This window comes from Ranitomeya variabilis, chromosome 1 (genome assembly GCF_051348905.1).
Source record: "Ranitomeya variabilis isolate aRanVar5 chromosome 1, aRanVar5.hap1, whole genome shotgun sequence".
NCBI lineage: Eukaryota > Metazoa > Chordata > Amphibia > Anura > Dendrobatidae > Ranitomeya > Ranitomeya variabilis.
Window position 1 is genome coordinate 21,571,689 of NC_135232.1, and position 24,527 is coordinate 21,596,215.

At 45.8% G+C, this 24,527-nt stretch overlaps 1 protein-coding gene across 2 annotated transcripts in view; it reads right to left on the reverse strand.

Moving 5' to 3' along the window:
• Window positions 1–22,798, reverse strand: part of LOC143803032 (uncharacterized) — a 68,418-nt gene extending 45,620 nt beyond the window's left edge. Inside the window, exon 1 of one of the 2 annotated variants that reach the window (XM_077281377.1) lies at window positions 22,654–22,798. In XM_077281377.1, the coding sequence (XP_077137492.1) occupies window positions 22,654–22,665 (12 nt within the window). In that variant the 5' untranslated portion in view covers window positions 22,666–22,798. The remainder of the gene's footprint in view (window positions 1–22,653) is intronic. The other variant, XM_077281376.1, reaches the window with a different exon arrangement.
• Window positions 22,799–24,527: the final 1,729 nt, after the last annotated feature.

A 24,527-nucleotide genomic window follows, 5' to 3' on the forward strand; every position in this document is an offset into this window, starting at 1 on the left:
AAGCTGGACAAAAAAACCAACAACTGAAAATCAGCACTTAGCTTATCCTGAAAGATCTGGGAGCAGGTAGGCAGGAACCAAACAGAGCACATCTGAATACATTGATAGCTGGCAAGGGAATGACAGAAAGGCCAGGTAAAATAGGAAACACCCAGCCTCTGATGGACAGGTGGAAACCAAAGGCCGCAACCCACCAAAGTCACCCAGTACCAGCAGTAACCACCAGAGGGAGCCCACAAACAGAATCCACAACAGTACCCCCCCCCTTGAGGAGGGGTCACCGAACCCTCACGAGAACCCCCAGGGCGATCAGGGTGAGCTCTATGGAAGGCGTGGACCAAATCAGTCGCACGAACATCGGAGGCGACCACCCAGGAATTATCCTCCTGACCATAACCCTTCCACTTAACCAAATACTGGAGTTTGCGTCTGGAAACACGAGAATCCAAGATCTTCTCAACAACATACTCCAATTCTCCCTCCACCAGCACCGGAGCAGGAGGCTCAACCGAAGGAACAACGGGCACCTCATACCTCCGCAACAACGACCGATGGAACACATTATGAATAGCAAACGATGCTGGGAGATCCAAACGAAAAGATACAGGGTTAAGAATCTCCGAGATCCTATAAGGACCGATGAACCGAGGCTTGAACTTAGGAGAAGAGACCTTCATAGGGACAAAACGAGAAGACAACCACACCAAATCCCCAACAAGAAGTCGGGGACCCACGCGGCGACGGCGATTAGCAAACTGCTGAGTCTTCTCCTGAGATAACTTCAAATTGTCCACCACCTGGTTCCAAATCTGATGCAGCCTGTCCACCACCACGTCCACTCCAGGACAATCTGAAGACTCCACCTGACCAGAGGAAAAACGAGGATGAAACCCCGAATTACAAAAAAAAGGAGAGACCAACGTGGCAGAACTAGCCCGATTATTAAGAGCAAATTCGGCCAGTGGCAAAAAAGCAACCCAGTCATCTTGATCAGCAGAAACAAAACACCTCAAATAAGTTTCCAAGGTCTGATTAGTTCGGTCCGTCTGGCCATTCGTCTGAGGATGGAATGCAGACGAGAAAGACAAATCAATGCCCATCTTGGCACAAAACGTCCGCCAAAATCTAGACACAAACTGGGATCCCCTGTCAGAAACGATATTCTCCGGAATCCCATGCAAACGAACCACGTTCTGAAAAAATAAAGGGACCAACTCAGAGGAGGAAGGCAACTTAGGCAAGGGCACCAAATGAACCATCTTAGAAAAGCGGTCACACACAACCCAGATAACGGACATTTTCTGTGAAACCGGGAGATCAGAAATAAAATCCATGGAAATGTGCGTCCAAGGCCTCTTCGGGATGGGCAAGGATAACAACAACCCACTGGCCCGAGAACAGCAAGGCTTAGCTCGAGCACACACTTCACAAGACTGCACAAAGGTACGCACATCCCTAGACAAGGAAGGCCACCAAAAAGACCTGGCCACCAAGTCTCTAGTACCAAATATTCCAGGATGACCAGCCAACACAGAAGAATGGACCTCGGAGATGACTCTACTGGTCCAATCATCCGGAACAAACAGTCTTTCTGGTGGACAACGATCCGGTTTATCCACCTGAAACTCCTGCAATGCACGTCGCAAGTCTGGGGATACGGCGGACAATATTACCCCATCCCTAAGGATACCAGTAGGCCCAGAGTCTCCAGGAGAGTCAGGCACAAAACTCCTGGAAAGAGCATCTGCCTTCACATTCTTTGAACCTGGCAGGTATGAAACCACGAAATTGAAACGAGAAAAAAACAACGACCAACGAGCCTGTCTAGGATTCAAACGCCTGGCAGACTCAAGGTAAATGAGATTCTTGTGATCAGTCAAGACCACCACACGATGTTTAGCACCCTCAAGCCAATGACGCCACTCCTCAAATGCCCACTTCATGGCCAAAAGCTCCCGATTACCCACATCATAATTGCGCTCGGCGGGCGAGAATTTTCTAGAGAAGAATGCACATGGCTTCATCACCGAGCCATTAGAACTTCTCTGTGACAAAACCGCCCCCGCTCCAATCTCGGAAGCATCAACCTCAACCTGAAAAGGAAGTGAAACATCTGGTTGACACAACACAGGAGCAGAAGAAAACCGGCGCTTAAGTTCCTGAAAGGCCTCCACGGCCGCAGGAGACCAATCAGCAACATCAGCACCCTTTTTAGTCAAATCAGTCAAAGGTTTAACAATACTGGAAAAATTAGCAATGAACCGACGATAAAAATTAGCAAACCCCAAGAACTTCTGAAGGCTCTTAACAGATGTAGGTTGTGTCCAGTCACAAATCGCCTGAACCTTGACGGGATCCATCTCAATAGTAGAAGGAGAAAAAATGTACCCCAAAAAAGAAATCTTCTGGACTCCGAAGAGACACTTTGAGCCCTTCACAAACAGAGAATTGGCCCGCAGAACCTGAAACACCTTCCTGACCTGTAGAACATGAGACTCCCAGTCATCAGAAAACACCAAAATATCATCCAAATACACAATCATAAACTTATCCAGATATTCACGGAAAATATTGTGCATAAAGGACTGAAAGACTGACGGAGCATTGGAGAGTCCAAAAGGCATTACCAAATACTCAAAATGGCCCTCAGGCGTATTAAATGCGGTTTTCCACTCATCACCCTGTTTTATCCGCACCAGATTATACGCACCGCGAAGATCTATCTTAGTGAACCACCTAGCCCCCTTAATGCGAGCAAACAAATCAGTCAATAATGGCAATGGATACTGATACTTGACTGTAATCTTATTCAGAAGGCGATAATCTATACAAGGCCTCAGGGAACCATCTTTTTTTGCCACGAAAAAAAAACCTGCTCCCAGAGGGGACGAAGATGGACGAATATGTCCCTTTTCCAAGGACTCCTTAATATAATTCCGCATAGCAGTATGCTCTGGCAGTGACAGATTAAATAAACGACCCTTAGGGAACTTACTGCCAGGAATCAATTCTATAGCACAGTCACAATCTCTATGCGGAGGGAGCGAATTGAGCTTAGGCTCCTCAAAAACATCCCTATAGTCAGACAAAAACGCAGGGATCTCAGAAGGAGTAGATGAAGCGATTGAAATCGGAGGTGCATAATCATGAACCCCCTGACATCCCCAGCTTAACACAGACATTGTTTTCCAGTCCAGGACAGGATTATGAGTTTGTAACCATGGCAGACCAAGCACTAGTACATCATGTAAATTATACAGTACAAGGAAGCGAATCACCTCCTGATGAACGGGAGTCATGCGCATGGTCACTTGTGTCCAATACTGCGGTTTATTCATAGCCAATGGTGTAGAGTCAATTCCCTTCAGAGGAATAGGAACTTCCAGAGGTTCCAGACTAAAACCGCAGCGTTTAGCAAATGACCAATCCATAAGACTCAGGGCAGCGCCCGAATCCACATAGGCATCGACGGAAATGGAAGACAGTGAAAAAATCAGAGTCACAGACAAAATGAACTTAGGCTGCAGAGTACCAATGGCAAAAGATTTATCAACCCTTTTTGTGCGTTTAGAGCATGCTGATATAACATGAGCTGAATCACCACAATAAAAACACAATCTATTTTTCCGCCTATAATTTTGCCGTTCACTTCTGGACTGAATTCTATCACATTGCATAGTCTCAGGTGCCTGTTCAAAAGACACCGCCAACTGGTGCACGGGTTTGCGCTCCCGTAAACGCCGATCAATCTGAATGGCCATAGCCATCGACTCATTCAGACCTGTAGGCGTAGGGAACCCCACCATAATATCCTTAATGGCCTCGGAAAGACCATTTCTGAAGTTTGCAGCCAGGGCGCACTCATTCCACTGAGTAAGCACCGACCATTTCCGAAATTTTTGACAATATATTTCCGCTTCATCATACCCCTGAGAGAGGGCTAATAAAGCCTTTTCAGCCTGAATCTCCAGGTTGGGTTCCTCATAGAGCAATCCCAATGCCAGAAAAAACGCATCCACATTGAGCAATGCAGGATCCCCTGGTGCCAATGCAAATGCCCAATTCTGAGGGTCGCCTCGCAGGAAAGATATTACAATCTTGACCTGTTGAGCAGGGTCTCCAGAGGAGCGAGATTTTAAAGAAAGAAACAATTTACAATTGTTCCTGAAATTCAGGAAGGTAGATCTATCTCCAGAAAAGAACTCTGGAATAGGAATTCTAGGTTCAGACATGGGAGTGTGAACAACAAAATCCTGTATGTTTTGAACTTTTGCCGCGAGATTACTCAGGCTGGAAGCCAAACTCTGGACATCCATGTTAAACAGCTAATATCAGAGCCATTTAAGGGTTAAGAGGAGGTAAGAAGCAGCTAGACAGCAATTAAGGGCTAGGCAGCAAAACTCTGAAGGAAAAAAAAAAAAAAAAAAAAAAAATTTCCCTTAAACACTTCTTTTTCTCCTGCTTCAGCCCAAACAATTAACACTTTGTGGGCCGGCTATACTGTCATGAATCCCAATGGCTAGGGATAGCAAGGGACAAGCAAAGTAATACAAAATATCGGACGAGCTCTAGGGTGATGGAACCTGGGCTGACCGCTGCCCTACGCCTGACAAACGCAACTAGAGATAGCCAGGGAGCGTGCCTACGTTGGTTCTAGACGCCACGCACCAGCCTAAGAGCTAACTAGTACTGCAGAGAAAATAAAGACCTCACTTGCCTCCAGCGGAATGAACCCCAAAAGGTATAGTTGCCCCCCACATGTATTGACGGTGAAATGAGAGGAAGGCACACACATAGAGATGATATATATAGGTTCAGCAAATTGAGGCCCGCTGTAAACTAGAAAGCAGAACGATACAAAAGGGGTCTGAGCGGTCAGCAAAAAACCCTAATCAAAAAACCATCCTGAGATTACAAGAACCCATGTGCCAACTCATGGCACATGGGGAGAACCTCAGTCCACTAGAGCTACCAGCTAGCATAGAGACATAATAAGCAAGCTGGACAAAAAAACCAACAACTGAAAATCAGCACTTAGCTTATCCTGAAAGATCTGGGAGCAGGTAGGCAGGAACCAAACAGAGCACATCTGAATACATTGATAGCCGGCAAGGGAATGACAGAAAGGCCAGGTAAAATAGGAAACACCCAGCCTCTGATGGACAGGTGGAAACCAAAGGCCGCAACCCACCAAAGTCACCCAGTACCAGCAGTAACCACCAGAGGGAGCCCACAAACAGAATCCACAACAGTGGGGACTGAGACCTATGTCATCACGCTGCCCACACTCTGCGTCCACCTTCATTGGCTGAGAAAAGGCGCTGAAAGCGTCATACAAAACGCGACTTTGGCGCGAAGGTCGCCGACCGCGTGACCGATCCCACGCTGGGATCGGGTCGGGTTTCAAGAAACCCGACTTTGCCAAAAGTCGGCGACAGCAGTATGCCAGGGATCCTGGGGAGGATCTCTTTATGCTCACACCAATTTGTCATGAACCGGGGTTGTTTGGTTGCCCCTGGTTCCTTCTGAAGGAGTTTTATCTATATCTTGCAGCTCTCTGGCGCCCCCTCACCCTCAGGTCGGATTAGGTACTGCACCTAGGGAAATTGGTCTCCGGAAAGACTGCCTGCTATGTACTAGCTATTGGGCTCACTGCAGAGAGGGCGGTTAACTACTCCCGCTCAGGTGGGAACAATAATTAACAACGCCACCGTTGCTAGAAAGCTTACCAAACGCACAGAACAAAATATGCTGCCACTAGCTCCGATTGCACCAAAAGTTAACGGGTCCGGGGCCAACCCAAACCAGTAGCGTAATTCACCTCAGAGGACGCACAGTTCGTTATAGAGCAGAGAGAGACAAGCTAGCAATTATATATTTTACTCCATAAAAAATTAGGCAGTGTTTACAAGGTACAAAAAGATATTATAAAGGAGACAATACATGCGTACATTACAGATTACAAAATAAAATAGGATTAACGGAAGAAAAACACACTTACAGGTCGTTCAGCTCTTTTCAAATCAGCATGGCAGCCGTGTGCTCAGGAGATACATCCAGGTGCATTAGCAGAGCTTTGCTGAGCTGATGTTAGCTCGCTTCCTGGAACAAGACTAACTCCCAATTCAGCAGGGTAAAGATAAGCCCTCTTGTCGTGACATCACTAAGTGGGCTGAGTAATGATATGCACTCTTTTCGCAGAATTTACGTTCTTGGGGTCTTGAGACAAAGGCATTCCTTTTAGTGGGAGGGGCTGCTGCACCTTGGTCTCCCATTACACTATATAGCAGGGGAGAGGGAGGGTTAGTGGCTTTACAGGATTGGTCGCCCACAGTTTAAAAGCCACACTCTGCTCACACATTAGTATCAAGTTGCCCAGTGTATCGGCCATAGGGCTTTGTTTGTGGTATGTGCGAGTGCAGGGGGGGGGGAGAAAAGGGGGGTCGAAACTGCAGCGTGTGTCTAGGACCATAGTCACATGTGCAAAATTCCCTCAGACCATGGTATTTTACATTATCATGACAATGAGGTGATGTGATGACATCAGAGCCTCTCACCTCTCCGGTCATAGCCCCTGTTTTTCCCATAGATAATGAGGTCATGTGATGACATCAGAGCCTCTCACCTCTCCGGTCATATCCCGTTATTCCCATAGATCATGACGTCAGGTGATGACATCAGAGCCTCTCACCTCTCCGGTCATATCCCGTTATTCCCATAGATAATGAGGTCATGTGATGACATCAGAACCTCTCACCTCTCCGGTCATATCCCGTTATTCCATAGATAATGACGTCATGTGATGCCATCAGAGCCTCTCACCTCTCCGGTCATATCCCGTTATTCCCATAGATAATGAGGTCATGTGATGACATCAGAGCCTCTCACCCCTCCGGTCATATCCCGTTATTCCCATAGATAATGAGGTCATGTGATGACATCAGAACCTCTCACCTCTCCGGTCATATCCCCTGTTATTCCCATAGATAATGACGTCATGTGATGACATCAGAGCCTCTCACCTCTCCGGTCATATCCCCTGTTATTCCCATAGATAATGAGGTCATGTGATGACATCAGAGCCTCTCACCTCTCCGGTCATATCCCCCGTTATTCCCATAGATAATGAGGTCATTTGATGACATCAGAGCCTCTCCGGTCATATCCCCTGTTATTCCCATAGATAATGAGGTCATGTGATGACATCAGAGCCTCTCACTAGGGTTGAGCGAAACGGGTCGATCATTTTCAAAAGTCGCCGACTTTTGGCTAAGTCGGCGTCTCATGAAACCCGATCCGACCCCTGTGCTTGTCGGCCATGCGGTACGCGACTTTCGCGCCAAAGTCGCGTTTCAATGACGCGAAAAGCGCCATTTCTCAGCCAATGAAGGTGAACGCAGAGTGTGGGCAGCGTGATGACATAGATCCTGGTCCCCACCATCTTAGAGAAGGGCATTGCAGTGATTGGCTTGCTGTCTGCGGCGTCACAGGGGCTATAAAGGGGCGTTCCCGCCGACCGCCATCTTACTGCTGCTGATCTGAGCTTAGGGACAGGTTGCTGCCGCTTCATCAGAAGCAGGGAGAGCGTTAGGCAGGGTCCACTAACCACCAAACCGCTTGTGCTGCAGCGATTTCCACTGTCCAACACCACCTTCGGTGTGCAGGGACTGTGGAAGCTATTTTTTTTTTTTTTTCCCCTCAGCGCTGTAGCTCATTGGGCTGCCCTAGAAGGCTCCGTGATAGCTGTATTGCTGTGTGTACGCCACTGTGGAAACCAACTGCTTTTTTCAAAGCACATATCCTCTTGTTCCTTCCTTTCTGCACAGCTATCTTTTCTGTTTGTCCACACTTTTTATTTAATTTGTGCATCAGTCCACTCCTATTGCTGCCTGCCATACCTGGCTTACATTACTGCAGGGAGATAGTAATTGTAGGACAGTTTTTTTTTTTTTTTTTTTTTTTTTTTGTGGGAGATTAAGATTGGCATTTCTGCTACAGTGCCATCCCTGTGTGTGCCATCTCTCACTGAGTGGGCCATAGAAAGCCTATTTATTTTTTCCGTGATTTGTGTTCTAAAATCTACCTCAACACAAAAACACTACATCAATCAGTGGGAGAAAAATATTGGCCTCAGTCAGGGCTTGTGTGCCACTGCTGTGTGTGCTATCTCTCATTCAGTGGGCTATAGCAAGCCTATTTTTTTTTTTTTTTTTTTTTTTAATATTATTTGGTTTCTAATTCTCCCTGAAAAAAAAAAAAAAAAACTAAAAAAACAGTGGGAGAATAATATTGCCCTTTCAGCTTGTGTGCCAGTCTTGACTCCTGGGTGTGCCACCTCTCTCCCTCTCATTCAGTGGGCCATAGAAAGCCTATTTATTTTATTTTTTTAATATTATTGGGTTTCTAAAGTCTCCCTGAAAAAACAAAAAATACATAAAAAAACAGTGGGAGAGTAATATTGCCCTTTCAGCTTGTGTGCCAGTCTTGACTCCTGGGTGTGCCTCCTCTCTCCCTTTCATTCAGTGGGCCATAGAAAGCCTATTTATTTTTTCCGTGATTTGTGTTCTAAAATCTACCTCAACACAAAAACACTACATCAATCAGTGGGAGAAAAATATTGGCCTCAGTCAGGGCTTGTGTGCCACTGCTGTGTGTGCTATCTCTCATTCAGTGGGCTATAGCAAGCCTATTTTTTTTTTTTTTTTTTTTTTTTAATATTATTTGGTTTCTAAAGTCTCCCTGAAAAAAAAAAAAATACATAAAAAAACAGTGGGAGAGTAATATTGCCCTTTCAGCTTGTGTGCCAGTCTTGACTCCTGGGTGTGCCACCTCTCTCCCTTTCATTCAGTGGGCCATAGAAAGCCTATTTATTTATTTTTTTTAATATTATTTGGTTTCTAATTCTCCCTGAAAAAAAAAAAAAAAACCTAAAAAAACAGTGGGAGAATAATATTGCCCTTTCAGCTTGTGTGCCAGTCTTGACTCCTGGGTGTGCCACCTCTCTCCCTCTCATTCAGTGGGCCATAGAAAGCCTATTTATTTTTTTTTTTAAATATTATTGGGTTTCTAAAGTCTCCCTGAAAAAACAAAAAATACATAAAAAAACAGTGGGAGAGTAATATTGCCCTTTCAGCTTGTGTGCCAGTCTTGACTCCTGGGTGTGCCACCTCTCTCCCTTTCATTCAGTGGGCCATAGAAAGCCTATTTATTTTTTTTTTTTAATATTATTTGGTTTCTAATTCTCCCTGAAAAAAAAAAAAAAAACCTAAAAAAACAGTGGGAGAATAATATTGCCCTTTCAGCTTGTGTGCCAGTCTTGACTCCTGGGTGTGCCACCTCTCTCCCTTTCATTCAGTGGGCCATAGAAAGCCTATTTATTTTTTTTTTTTAATATTATTTGGTTTCTAATTCTCCCTGAAAAAAAAAAAAAAAACCTAAAAAAACAGTGGGAGAATAATATTGCCCTTTCAGCTTGTGTGCCAGTCTTGACTCCTGGGTGTGCCACCTCTCTCCCTCTCATTCAGTGGGCCATAGAAAGCCTATTTATTTTTTTTTTTAAATATTATTGGGTTTCTAAAGTCTCCCTGAAAAAACAAAAAATACATAAAAAAACAGTGGGAGAGTAATATTGCCCTTTCAGCTTGTGTGCCAGTCTTGACTCCTGGGTGTGCCACCTCTCTCCCTTTCATTCAGTGGGCCATAGAAAGCCTATTTATTTTTTTTTTTTAATATTATTTGGTTTCTAATTCTCCCTGAAAAAAAAAAAAAAAACCTAAAAAAACAGTGGGAGAATAATATTGCCCTTTCAGCTTGTGTGCCAGTCTTGACTCCTGGGTGTGCCACCTCTCTCCCTCTCATTCAGTGGGCCATAGAAAGCCTATTTATTTTTTTTTTTAAATATTATTGGGTTTCTAAAGTCTCCCTGAAAAAACAAAAAATACATAAAAAAACAGTGGGAGAGTAATATTGCCCTTTCAGCTTGTGTGCCAGTCTTGACTCCTGGGTGTGCCACCTCTCTCCCTTTCATTCAGTGGGCCATAGAAAGCCTATTTATTTTTTCCGTGATTTGTGTTCTAAAATCTACCTCAACACAAAAACACTACATCAATCAGTGGGAGAAAAATATTGGCCTCAGTCAGGGCTTGTGTGCCACTGCTGTGTGTGCTATCTCTCATTCAGTGGGCTATAGCAAGCCTATTTTTTTTTTTTTTTTTTTTTTTTAATATTATTTGGTTTCTAAAGTCTCCCTGAAAAAAAAAAAAAACCTAAAAAAACAGTGGGAGAGTAATATTGCCCTTTCAGCTTGTGTGCCAGTCTTGACTCCTGGGTGTGCCACCTCTCTCCCTCTCATTCAGTGGGCCATAGAAAGCCTATTTATTTTTTTTTTTAAATATTATTGGGTTTCTAAAGTCTCCCTGAAAAAACAAAAAATACATAAAAAAACAGTGGGAGAGTAATATTGCCCTTTCAGCTTGTGTGCCAGTCTTGACTCCTGGGTGTGCCACCTCTCTCCCTTTCATTCAGTGGGCCATAGAAAGCCTATTTATTTTTTTTTTTTAATATTATTTGGTTTCTAATTCTCCCTGAAAAAAAAAAAAAAACCCTAAAAAAACAGTGGGAGAATAATATTGCCCTTTCAGCTTGTGTGCCAGTCTTGACTCCTGGGTGTGCCACCTCTCTCCCTCTCATTCAGTGGGCCATAGAAAGCCTATTTATTTTTTTTTTTAAATATTATTGGGTTTCTAAAGTCTCCCTGAAAAAACAAAAAAAACCTAAAAAAACAGTGGGAGAGTAATATTGCCCTTTCAGCTTGTGTGCCAGTCTTGACTCCTGGGTGTGCCACCTCTCTCCCTTTCATTCAGTGGGCCATAGAAAGCCTATTTATTTTTTCCGTGATTTGTGTTCTAAAATCTACCTCAACACAAAAACACTACATCAATCAGTGGGAGAAAAATATTGGCCTCAGTCAGGGCTTGTGTGCCACTGCTGTGTGTGCTATCTCTCATTCAGTGGGCTATAGCAAGCCTATTTTTTTTTTTTTTTTTTTTTTTTAATATTATTTGGTTTCTAAAGTCTCCCTGAAAAAAAAAAAAAACCTAAAAAAACAGTGGGAGAGTAATATTGCCCTTTCAGCTTGTGTGCCAGTCTTGACTCCTGGGTGTGCCACCTCTCTCCCTCTCATTCAGTGGGCCATAGAAAGCCTATTTATTTTTTTTTTTAAATATTATTGGGTTTCTAAAGTCTCCCTGAAAAAACAAAAAATACATAAAAAAACAGTGGGAGAGTAATATTGCCCTTTCAGCTTGTGTGCCAGTCTTGACTCCTGGGTGTGCCACCTCTCTCCCTTTCATTCAGTGGGCCATAGAAAGCCTATTTATTTATTTTTTTTAATATTATTGGGTTTCTAATTCTCCCTGAAAAAAAAAAAAAAAAACTAAAAAAACAGTGGGAGAGTAATATTGCCCTTTCAGCTTGTGTGCCAGTCTTGACTCCTGGGTGTGCCACCTCTGTCCCTCTCATTCAGTGGGCCATAGAAAGCCTTGTTTTTTTTTTTTTTTTTAATATTATTTGGTTTCTAAAGTCTCCCTGAAAATAAAAAAAAAATACATAAAAAAACAGTGGGAGAGTAATATTGCCATTTCAGCTTGTGTGCCAGTCTTGACTCCTGGGTGTGCCACCTCTGTCCCTCTCATTCAGTGGGCCATAGAAAGCCTTGTTTTTTTGTTTTTTTTTTAATATTATTTGGTTTCTAAAGTCTCCCTGAAAATAAAAAAAAAAAAAACATAAAAAAACAGTGGGAGAGTAATATTGCCCTTTCAGCTTGTGTGCCAGTCTTGACTCCTGGGTGTGCCACCTCTGTCCCTCTCATTCAGTGGGCCATAGAAAGCCTTGTTTTTTTTTTTTTTTTTAATATTATTTGGTTTCTAAAGTCTCCCTGAAAATAAAAAAAAAATACATAAAAAAACAGTGGGAGAGTAATATTGCCATTTCAGCTTGTGTGCCAGTCTTGACTCCTGGGTGTGCCACCTCTGTCCCTCTCATTCAGTGGGCCATAGAAAGCCTTGTTTTTTTGTTTTTTTTTTAATATTATTTGGTTTCTAAAGTCTCCCTGAAAATAAAAAAAAAATACATAAAAAAACAGTGGGAGAGTAATATTGCCATTTCAGCTTGTGTGCCAGTCTTGACTCCTGGGTGTGCCACCTCTCTCTCTAATTGTGGGCCATAGAAAGCCTTTTTATTTTTTTCCTTCATTTGTGTTTTAAAATCAACCTCAACACAAAAACACTACATCAATCAGTGGGAGAAAAATATTGGCCTCAGTCAGGGCTTGTGTGCCACTCCTGTGCGTGCCATCTCTCATTCAGTGGGCCATAGAAAGCCTTGTTTTTTTGTTTTTTTTTAAATATTATTTGGTTTCTAAAGTCTCACAGAGAAAAAAAAAAAAAAAAATTAGGTGGGAGATTAATATTGACATTAGTGCTTGAGTGACAGTCCTGCGTGTGTGTCATCTCTGTGATTTGGTGTCACAGAAAACAGAGTGTGTAACATTGTGCCTGATTTTCCTTGTGGTCTCACCAACCTGTTAAGGGATATTGAAATCATACTGAAGTTATAGCTCACCGTGTAAGTTGTTTGACAGCAACAAATAAAGTTAGTTTGGTTACGATTTTTAAACAATGAGGAAGTCTGGTGCAAGAGGTCGTCGTGGGCGTTCATTGTCAGCTGGTAATGATGGTAGTGGTAGTGGAGCATCAGGTGGTCGTGGGGATAAAAATATTCCACCTAAGTCTGGAGCTGTGGAGCCAGTTTCGTCGTCAGGCTACACAAGGCCTCGAACGCTCTCTTTTCTGGGAGTAGGAAAACCGCTTTTAAAGGCTGAGCAGCAACAGCAAGTTTTGGCTTACATTGCAGACTCAGCCTCTAGCTCTTTTGCCTCCTCTTCCGAAACTGGTAAATGTAAAAGCAGCGCGTCGCTTGTGGATGTTCACGGTCAGGGACAAGTCGCTTCCTTGTCCTCCTCAGCAAAAACTACAACAAGAGAGAAGGATGCAGCAGGCGACACAACGGGTCACTCCATGGAGCTCTTTACACATACCGTCCCTGGCTTAGAAAGTGAAACATTTAACAGGCCATGCCCATTACAAGTAGATTCTGACATGGAGTGCACTGATGCACAGCCACAGCCAGAGTACTATGCTGCTCCTTTGACTCAGACCACCACATTGCCCTCTCAGGGTACAGATCCACAATCAGACCCTGATGAGACTATGTTGCCCCGCCACGAACGCTATACCACCGACCGACACAGTGACACAGACGAAGTTGCACACGAGCTCGAAGAGGAGGTAATAGATGACCCAGTTATTGACCCCGATTGGCAGCCATTGGGGGAACAGGGTGCAGGCGGCAGTAGTTCAGAAGCGGAGGTGGAGGAGGGGCCGCAGCAGGCATCAACATCGCAACAGGTTCCATCTGCCGGGCCCGTATCTGGCCCAAAACGCGTGTCAAAGCCAAAACCTGTTGGAGGACAGCGTGGCCATCCGGTTAAAGCTCAGTCTGCAATCCCTGAAAAGGGATCCGAGTCTAGGAAGAGTGCAGTCTGGCATTTTTTTAAACAACATCCAACTGATCAGCGCAAAGTCATCTGTCAAAAATGTTCAACTAGCTTAAGCAGAGGTCAGAATCTGAAAAGTCTAAATACTAGTTGCATGCATAGACACTTAACCACCATGCATTTTCAAGCCTGGACTAACTACCAAACGTCCCTTAAGGTTGTAGCACCCTCGGCCAATGAAGCTAGTCAGCAACGCAACATCCCTTCCGTCACTGTAAGGCCACCATTTTCCGCACCACCGGCAGTATCTGTGCAGGTTTCTTTGCCAGCCAAAAGCAGTCAGGGTCAGGGAATCACCAGTTTTGTAGGAGGAAATATTGCATCTAGGGCACCGGCGGAAACAATACCGTCTCCAACCGTCTCTCAGTCTGCCATGTACACCGGCACACCCGAAAGTTCCACGATCTCCTGCTCTCCAGTCCAGCTCACCCTACATGAGACTCTGGTTAGAAAAAGGAAGTACTTATCCTCGCATCCGCGTACACAGGGTTTTAACGCCCACATAGCTAGACTAATCTCGTTAGAGATGATGCCCTACCGTTTAGTTGAAAGCGAAGCTTTTAAAGCCCTGATGGAGTACGCTGAACCACGATACGAGCTACCTAGTCGACACTTTTTTTCCAGAAAAGCCATCCCAGCCCTGCACCAGCATGTTAAACAGCGCATCGTCCATGCACTTAGGCAATCTGTGAGTACAAAGGTGCACCTGACTACAGATGCATGGACCAGTAGGCATGGCCAGGGACGTTATGTGTCCATCACGGCACACTGGGTGAATGTGGTGGATGCAGGGTCCACAGGCGACATCAATTTAGGGACAGTTGTGCCTAGCCCACGGTCTAGGAAACAGTTGGCTGTAGGCGTTCGCACCCCCTCCTCCTCCTCCTCGTCCTCCTGCAGAAGCTACAGCTCTTCCACAGAACGCAGTCGGCCAACCACTCCATCGGCAGATGACACTGTTGCACACCAGTTGTCCCATTATGGGCCAGCTACTGCCAAGCGTCAGCAGGCTGTATTGGCTATGAAGTGTTTGGGCGACAACAGACACACCGCGGAAGTTCTGTCCGAGTTCTTGCAACAAGAAACGCAGTCGTGGCTGGGCACAGTAGATCTTGAGGCAGGCAAGGTAGTGAGTGATAACGGAAGGAATTTCATGGCTGCCATCTCCCTTTCCCAACTGAAACACATTCCTTGCCTGGCTCACACCTTAAACCTGGTGGTGCAGTGCTTATTGAAAACTTATCCTGGGTTCTCCGACCTGCTCCTCAAAGTGCGTGCACTTTGCTCACATATCCGACGTTCGCCTGTACACGCCAGCCGTATGCAGACCTATCAGCGGTCTTTGAACCTTCCCCAGCATCGCCTAATCATAGACGTTGCAACAAGGTGGAACTCAACACTGCACATGCTTCAGAGACTGTGCGAACAGAGGCGTGCTGTTATTTATTTGTGGGAGGATACACGGGCAGGCAGTAGGATGGCAGACATGGAGTTGTCAGGTGTGCAGTGGTCGAAGATACAAGACATGTGTCAAGTCCTTCAGTGTTTTGAGGAATGCACACGGCTGGTTAGTGCAGACAACGCCGTAATAAGCATGAGCATCCCCCTAATGCGTCTGCTGATGCAAAGTTTGACGCACATAAAGGAGCAGGCGTCTGCACCAGAGGAAGAGGGAAGCCTTGATGACAGTCAGCCATTGTCTGGTCAGGGCAGTGTACAGGACGAGGTAGCGGGCGAAGAGGAGGTGGAGGACGAGGAGGATGATGGGGATGAGTATATTTTTAATGCGGAAACTTTCACGGGGGCACAGGAAATTGGTTGCGTGTCACGGCCGGGTTCTGGTTTTTTGAGGGACACAAGTGACGTAGATTTGCCTGCAACTGCCCCTCAACCAATCACAACCGGAGATTTGACAACTGGAACTTTGGCCCACATGGCGGATTATGCCTTACGTATCCTAAAAAGGGACACACGCATTACGAAAATGATGAACGATGACGATTACTGGTTGGCCTGCCTCCTTGATCCACGCTATAAAGGCAAATTGCAAAATATTATGCCACATGAGAACTTGGAACTAATATTAGCAACCAAACAATCAACTCTTGTTGACCGTTTGCTTCAGGCATTCCCAGCACACAGCGCACGTGATCGTTCTCACACAAGCTCCAGGGGGCAGCAGACTAGGAGTGTTAGGGGTGCACACATCAGAAGTGGCGTTGGACAGAGGGGTTTTCTGACCAGGTTGTGGAGTGATTTTGCTATGACCGCAGACAGGACAGGTACTGCTGCATCAATTGAAAGTGACAGGAGACAACATTTGTCCAGTATGGTTACTAACTATTTTTCATCCCTTATCGATGTTCTCCCTCAACCGTCATTCCCATTTGATTACTGGGCCTCCAAATTAGACACCTGGCCAGAATTGGCAGAATATGCATTGCAGGAGCTTGCTTGCCCGGCAGCAAGTGTCCTATCAGAAAGAGTATTCAGTGCTGCAGGTTCAATATTAACCGAAAAAAGGACTCGTCTGGCTACCCAAAATGTTGACGATCTAACATTCATTAAAATGAACCACAACTGGATTTCGAAATCTTTTGCCCCACCTTGCCCGGCCGACACCTAGCTTTCCTATGAAAAGCTCTTGCCTGTGAATTACTTTTCTAATGTCTAATTTGCTGCAGCTGATTGTACAGCATACGACATGTTTACACCTCCCTAAATGGCAAAACTCCCCACACGGGGCCGTGGTATCGCGACTTGGCGCAAGCACCCGTGAGACTGCTGTTTGTCTGAAGAGGTGGGTGTGCTCGCTTTTGGTTGACGGCATTGCTACTGGGTACCTCATAGTACAATGTAGTGTCTCTGGCGGTGGTGGTGCGCACCCAACGTCAGACACACCGTTGTAACATGAGGGGCCCTGGGGCGGTCCCGCCGGCCTCAAGAGAGTTCCCCCCTACCCCAGCTCAAAATGTGCTCTACCACGTGCAAAATTATGTCGCACAGCTCCACCAATCTTTAGTCTATTCGCTGACATCATTCAATGTCTGGCACTGACAATACAAATTTGTAGACATCTATGATGCAACTTAAAGTAGTCTGTGTCTGTGTCCTATATTGGCACCATTAAATAGTTACTGCCAAATTACTATGTCAGAAACTCAGTAGATGAGCCCACCCCTGTACCTAAGTATGCCACCTTTTTTTTTTGTTTTGGTTGTTTTGCGAGACATTAACATCTATTTATATTTTGGGAGTACTGGGACAGACACTCCTTGCACTACTCCTCCACTCACCACCAAGCTGCCTGTGTATCCATGTAACCGCTGTAAAACTGCCATGAGCCTATTGTTTGTTATTTTAGGCCTTTGATAGCCTGTCTGCGGTCCCTACTTTAAATACTCCTCCACTCATCACCAGCTGCCTGCCCGTGTATCCATGTAACCGCTGTAAAACTGCCATGAGCCTATTGTTTGTTATTTTAGGCCTTTGATAGCCTGTCTGCGGTCCCTACTTTAAATACTCCTCCACTGACCACCAAGCTGCCTGCCCGTGTATCCATGTAACCGCTGTGAAACTGCCATGAGCCTATTGTTTGTTATGTTAGGCCTTTGATAGCCTGTCTGCGGTCCCTACTTTAAATACTCCTCCACTGACCAGACCACTGCTGCCCGTGTACCCCTGGAACCAATTATAAAGTGCCTACAGCCAGCCCATTTTCTTATGTTAGGCCTTTGAAGCCTGTCTGCGGTCCCTACTTTAAATACTCCTCCACTGACCAGACCACTGCTGCCCGTGTACCCCTGGAACCAATTATAAAGTGCCTACAGCCAGCCCATTTTCTTATGTTAGGCCTTTGAAGCCTGTCTGCGGTCCCTACTTTAAATACTCCTCCACTCACCACCACCAAGCTGCCTGCCCGTGTATCCATGTAACCGCTGTGAAACTGCCATGAGCCTATTGTTTGTTATTTTAGGCCTTTGATAGCCTGTCTGCGGTCCCTACTTTAAATACTCCTCCACTCACCACCAAGCTGCCTGTGTATCCATGTAACCGCTGTAAAACTGCCATGAGCCTATTGTTTGTTATTTTAGGCCTTTGATAGCCTGTCTGCGGTCCCTACTTTAAATACTCCTCCACTGACCAGACCACTGCTGCCCGTGTACCCCTGGAACCAATTATAAAGTGCCTACAGCCAGCCCATTTTCTTATGTTAGGCCTTTGAAGCCTGTCTGCGGTCCCTACTTTAAATACTCCTCCACTGACCAGACCACTGCTGCCCGTGTACCCCTGGAACCAATTATAAAGTGCCTACAGCCAGCCCATTTTCTTATGTTAGGCCTTTGAAGCCTGTCTGCGGTCCCTACTTTAAATACTCCTCCACTGACCAGACCACTGCTGCCCGTGTACCCCTGGAACCAATTATAAAGTGCCTACAGCCAGCCCATTTTCTTATGTTAGGCCTTTGAAGCCTGTCTGCGGTCCCTACTTTAAATACTCCTCCACTCACCACCACCAAGCTGCCTGCCCGTGTATCCATGTAACCGCTGTGAAACTGCCATGAGCCTATTGTTTGTTATTTTAGGCCTTTGATAGCCTGTCTGCGGTCCCTACTTTAAATACTCCTCCACTCACCACCAAGCTGCCTGTGTATCCATGTAACCGCTGTAAAACTGCCATGAGCCTATTGTTTGTTATTTTAGGCCTTTGATAGCCTGTCTGCGGTCCCTACTTTAAATACTCCTCCACTGACCACCAAGCTGCCTGCCCGTGTATCCATGTAACCGCTGTGAAACTGCCATGAGCCTATTGTTTGTTATGTTAGGCCTTTGATAGCCTGTCTGCGGTCCCTACTTTAAATACTCCTCCACTGACCAGACCACTGCTGCCCGTGTACCCCTGGAACCAATTATAAAGTGCCTACAGCCAGCCCATTTTCTTATGTTAGGCCTTTGAAGCCTGTCTGCGGTCCCTACTTTAAATACTCCTCCACTGACCAGACCACTGCTGCCCGTGTACCCCTGGAACCAATTATAAAGTGCCTACAGCCAGCCCATTTTCTTATGTTAGGCCTTTGAAGCCTGTCTGCGGTCCCTACTTTAAATACTCCTCCACTGACCAGACCACTGCTGCCCGTGTACCCCTGGAACCAATTATAAAGTGCCTACAGCCAGCCCATTTTCTTATGTTAGGCCTTTGAAGCCTGTCTGCGGTCCCTACTTTAAATACTCCTCCACTCACCACCACCAAGCTGCCTGCCCGTGTATCCATGTAACCGCTGTGAAACTGCCATGAGCCTATTGTTTGTTATTTTAGGCCTTTGATAGCCTGTCTGCGGTCCCTACTTTAAATACTCCTCCACTCACCACCAAGCTGCCTGTGTATCCATGTAACCGCTGTAAAACTGCCATGAGCCTATTGTTTGTTATTTTAGGCCTTTGATAGCCTGTCTGCGGTCCCTACTTTAAATACTCCTCCACTGACCACCAAGCTGCCTGCCCGTGTATCCATGTAACCGCTGTGAAACTGCCATGAGCCTATTGTTTGTTATGTTAGGCCTTTGATAGCCTGTCTGCGGTCCCTACTTTAAATACTCCTCCACTGACCAGACCACTGCTGCCCGTGTACCCCTGGAACCAATTATAAAGTGCCTACAGCCAGCCCATTTTCTTATGTTAGGCCTTTGAAGCCTGTCTGCGGTCCCTACTTTAAATACTCCTCCACTGACCAGACCACTGCTGCCCGTGTACCCCTGGAACCAATTATAAAGTGCCTACAGCCAGCCCATTTTCTTATGTTAGGCCTTTGAAGCCTGTCTGCGGTCCCTACTTTAAATACTCCTCCACTGACCAGACCACTGCTGCCCGTGTACCCCTGGAACCAATTATAAAGTGCCTACAGCCAGCCCATTTTCTTATGTTAGGCCTTTGAAGCCTGTCTGCGGTCCCTACTTTAAATACTCCTCCACTCACCACCACCAAGCTGCCTGCCCGTGTATCCATGTAACCGCTGTGAAACTGCCATGAGCCTATTGTTTGTTATTTTAGGCCTTTGATAGCCTGTCTGCGGCCCCTACTTGCAATACTCCTCCACTGACCACAATGCTGCCTGGAGTGCCTGCCTGTGTATCCATGTAACCGATGTAAAACTGCCATGACTGCCTACTGTTTGTTATTTTAGGCCTTTGATAGCCTGTCTGCAGCCCCTACTTGCAATACTCCTCCACTGACCACACCAATGCTGCCCGTGTACCCCTGGAACCTATTTAAAAGTTCATAGAGCCTAGTTATATATTTTATTTACTATTAATAAGGCCATGATGGACTACGCTGTACCACGCTACAAGCTAACCAGTCGACACTTCTTTTGCGAGAAAAGCCATCCCAACCCTCCACCAGCATGTAGAAGACCGCATTGTCCATGCACTCTGGCAATCTGTGAGTACAAAGGTGCACCTGACAACAGACGCATGGACCTGTAGGCATGGCCACGGAAGATTACGTGTCCATTACGGCGCAATGGGTTAATGTGGTGGATGCATGGTCCACAGGGGACAGCCTACTAAGTCTGTCTGCAGTCCCTAATTCAAATTGTCCTCCACTGTCTAAATCGGAACTTCCACCTTCTGGCTTTCGGCCTATAGTATCAGAAATTAAACTGCATTTGGCCTTCAACTTTGGTTAGGGCCTACTAACGGCTTCTGCCCCTCCCTGGTGTTGTCCTCAACTAAATAAAGCTGAGCTTCAACCTTCCGGCTCTCATTATGTGGTTTTAAAAAAAAAAATGGTGGTTAGGGCCTACTAACGGCTTCTGCCCCTCCCTGGTGTTGTCCTCAACTAAATAAAGCTGAGCTTCAACCTTCCGGCTCTCATTAAGTGGTTTTAAAAAAAAAATGGTGGTTAGGGCCTACTAACGGCTTCTGCCCCTCCCTGGTGTTGTCCTCAACTAAATAAAGCTGAGCTTCAACCTTCCGGCTCTCATTAAGTGGTTTTAAAACAAAAATGGTGGTTAGGGCCTACTAACGGCTTCTGCCCCTCCCTGGTGTTGTCCTCAACTAAATAAAGCTGAGCTTCAACCTTCCGGCTCTCATTAAGTGGTTTTAAAACAAAAATGGTGGTTAGGGCCTACTAACGGCTTCTGCCCCTCCCTGGTGTTGTCCTCAACTAAATAAAGCTGAGCTTCAACCTTCCGGCTCTCATTATGTGGTTTTAAAAAAAAAAATGGTGGTTAGGGCCTACTAACGGCTTCTGCCCCTCCCTGGTGTTGTCCTCAACTAAATAAAGCTGAGCTTCAACCTTCCGGCTCTCATTAAGTGGTTTTAAAACAAAAATGGTGGTTAGGGCCTACTAACGGCTTCTGCCCCTCCCTGGTGTTGTCCTCAACTAAATAAAGCTGAGCTTCAACCTTCCGGCTCTCATTATGTGGTTTTAAAAAAAAAAATGGTGGTTAGGGCCTACTAACGGCTTCTGCCCCTCCCTGGTGTTGTCCTCAACTAAATAAAGCTGAGCTTCAACCTTCCGGCTCTCATTAAGTGGTTTTAAAAAAAAAATGGTGGTTAGGGCCTACTAACGGCTTCTGCCCCTCCCTGGTGTTGTCCTCAACTAAATAAAGCTGAGCTTCAACCTTCCGGCTCTCATTAAGTGGTTTTAAAACAAAAATGGTGGTTAGGGCCTACTAACGGCTTCTGCCCCTCCCTGGTGTTGTCCTCAACTAAATAAAGCTGAGCTTCAACCTTCCGGCTCTCATTAAGTGGTTTTAAAACAAAAATGGTGGTTAGGGCCTACTAACGGCTTCTGCCCCTCCCTGGTGTTGTCCTCAACTAAATAAAGCTGAGCTTCAACCTTCCGGCTCTCATTATGTGGTTTTAAAAAAAAAAATGGTGGTTAGGGCCTACTAACGGCTTCTGCCCCTCCCTGGTGTTGTCCTCAACTAAATAAAGCTGAGCTTCAACCTTCTGCTCCAAATTACCATTTTAAAAAATGCAATAGGCTTTTCCGGCCTACTAAAGGTGTCTGCCACTCCCTGGTGTTGTCCTCAACTGAACAAAGCTGAGCTTCCACATTCTGGCTTTCGCCCTATACTATCAGATATTAAACTGCATTTGGCCTACTAGTGTGGTTAGGCCCTTGAAACAGTGTCTGCTGCTCTTGGGTTTGCTACTCCACTGAACAAAGCAATGCCGCCTGTTTAGTCCTGTTACCAATTTTGAACTGCATGTAGCCTACTTTATTCTTTGGCCCTATATCTGTTTCCTCCTCATCCTGCCCATTGCCCAGCCACTGCTAAATGAGTCTGCTGGTACATTGACCTAGACCACTACATTCCCCTTGTACTCTACACAGCCAGAATCTGTCCCTGCTGAAAGTAAGGTTCCCCTTCCCGCATGTTATACCACCTTACACAGGGACAAAGAGGAAGGTGCAGATGAAAGTGCAGGTTCCTTCATCAGGTGGGGGGGCATACTCGTTGGCGACGTCACTGGCACAGGGCCCCTCAGAGTACGCAAAAGTGTCGCTGCTGGTGGGAGGCGCCCCCGCCATGCAAACACACCGCCGTACTTTGAGGGGCCCTGTGCCAGTGGCAATGCGAACGAGTGGGCCCCCCCCCTGCTTGCTCAGGATCACAGCACTTGCAACTTTTAAATACTTACCTTTCCCTGCAACACCGCCGTGACGTAGTCCGCATTTCCTGGGCCCACGAAAAACTTGAGCCGGCCCTACTCCCCCCACAACTTTTGCCAAATGACCCCCAATTCCCTATGCCCAACTATTATTATAAAGTTAATTAAGATTGACAAGCTTCAGAAACAAGAATGGATGTTTTTGGCATTAAAATGGGCACTGTAGGTGTTTTCCTGGCCTCCACTCACTGCCGACTATGCTTCCCCATTGACTTGCATTGGGTTTCGTGTTTCGGTCGATCCCCGACTTTTAGCGATAATCGGCCGACTGCACTCGACTCGACTCTGGACAAAATCGGGTTTCCCAAAACCCTACTCGATCTTAAAAAAATGAAAGTCGCTCAACCCTACCTCTCACCTCTATGGTCATATCCCGTTATTCCCATAGATAATGTCGTCATGTGATGACATCAGAACCTCTCACCTCTCCGGTAAGATGGAAGATTATCTCTAGGGTGAGGTTTAATATCTTCTCCGCCATCTTGGTCTTGCCCCTCTTCATTCTGAATGGAAAGAAGATGGAAGAAAATAAAAATGACACAAAACCGCCTAGCAATGACACAGTATAGATAATATTAGGAGATGCCGATGCAGACGTTGTGTTCTTTCTGGATTGACAAATTTGACCCCTTCCTGTTGGATGATGTAACAGAAGGTCCTAGTGAGGGGCTCATGTATGGGGTGGGCTCAGGAGCCTCAAACGCCTCAGTTGTCAATTACATCATAGTGTAATGCAAATAAGACATAAGTGAGGGAAGTGGAAAAAGTGGGAAAAGGCAAGTGGAGGAAGTGAGAAAAAGTGGACGAAGTGGAAAAAGTGGGCGAAGTGGAAAAAGAGGACGAAGAGGATAAAGTGGACGAAGTGGAACAAGTGGACGAAGTGTGAAAAGTGGGAGAAGTGAAGCAAGTGTGAAAAGTGGGCGAAGGTGAGAAAGTGGGGGAAGTGTGTAAAGTAAAAAAGTGGAGGAAGTGGAAAAAATGGAGGAAGTGGGAAAAGTAGAAGTGGGAAAAGTGGGGGAAATGGGAAAATTGAGGTAAATGAGGCAAGTGGAGGAAGTGAGAAAAGTGGGAAAAGTGAGGTAAATGGGGCAAGTGTGGAAAAGTGAAGGAAGTGTGAAAAGAGGTAAATGTGGCAAGTGTGGAAAAGTGAAGGAAGTGTGAAAAGTGGAGGAAGTGGGGAAAAGTGAAGGAGTGGGAAAAGTGGGAGACGTGGGGTAAGTGGAAATAGTGAAGGAAGTGGTTAAAGTGGAAAAAGTGGGAGAAGAGGAGAAAGTGGGAGAAGTGAGCAAAGTGGGAAAAGTGAAGGAAGTGGGAAAAGTGAAGGAAGTGGGAAAATTGGAGGAAGTGTGCAAAGTGGAGGAATTGTGCAGAGTGGAGGAACTGTACAAAGTGGAAAAAGTGAGCAAAGTGGAAAAAGTGAGCAAAGTGGAGGAATTGTGCAAAGTGGAGGAAGTGTGCAACATGGGAAAAGTGGAGGAAGTGGGAAACATGGAGGAAGTGGAAAAAGTGGAGGAAGTAGGGCATGTGTGAAAAGTGGGAGAAGTGAGTAAAGTGGGAAAAGTGGAGGAAGTGTGCAAAGTGGAGGAAGTGTGCAAAGTGGAGAAAGTGTGCAAAGTGGAGAAAATGTGCAAAGTGGAGAAAATATGCAAAGTGGAGGAATTGTGCAAAGTGGAGGAATTGTGCAAAGTGGAGGAATTGTGCAAAGTGGAGGAATTGTGCAAAGTGGAGGAAGTGAGCAAAGTGGAGGAAGTGTGCAAAGTGGAGGCAGTGTGCAAAGTGGGAAAAGTGGAGGAAGTGGGATAAGTGGAGGAAGTGGAAAAAGTGGAGGAAGTAGGGCATTTCTAAAAAGTAGGGAAGTGTGAAAAGTGGGGGAAGTGGGAAAAGTGGAGGAACTGGAAAAAGTGGGAGAAATTAGGGAAATGGAGTAGGTGGAAAAAGCGGAGGAAGTGAAAAAAGTGAGGGAAGTGGGGCAAGTGAGAAAAGTGTGGCAAGTGAGGGAAGGGGAAAATAAGGAAAGCGGAAAAAGTGGAGCAAGCGGGAAAGGTGCAGGAAGCGGGAAAAACAGGAGGAAGTGTGAAAAGTGGGGAAAGTGTGAAAAGTGGGGAAAGTGTAAAAAGTGGGGGGTGAAAAGTGGAAGTGTGAAAAGTGGGGGAAGTGTATGAAGTGGGGGAAGTGGATCAAGTGGGGGAAGCGGATCAAGTGGGGGAAGCGGATCATGTGGGGGAAGCGGAT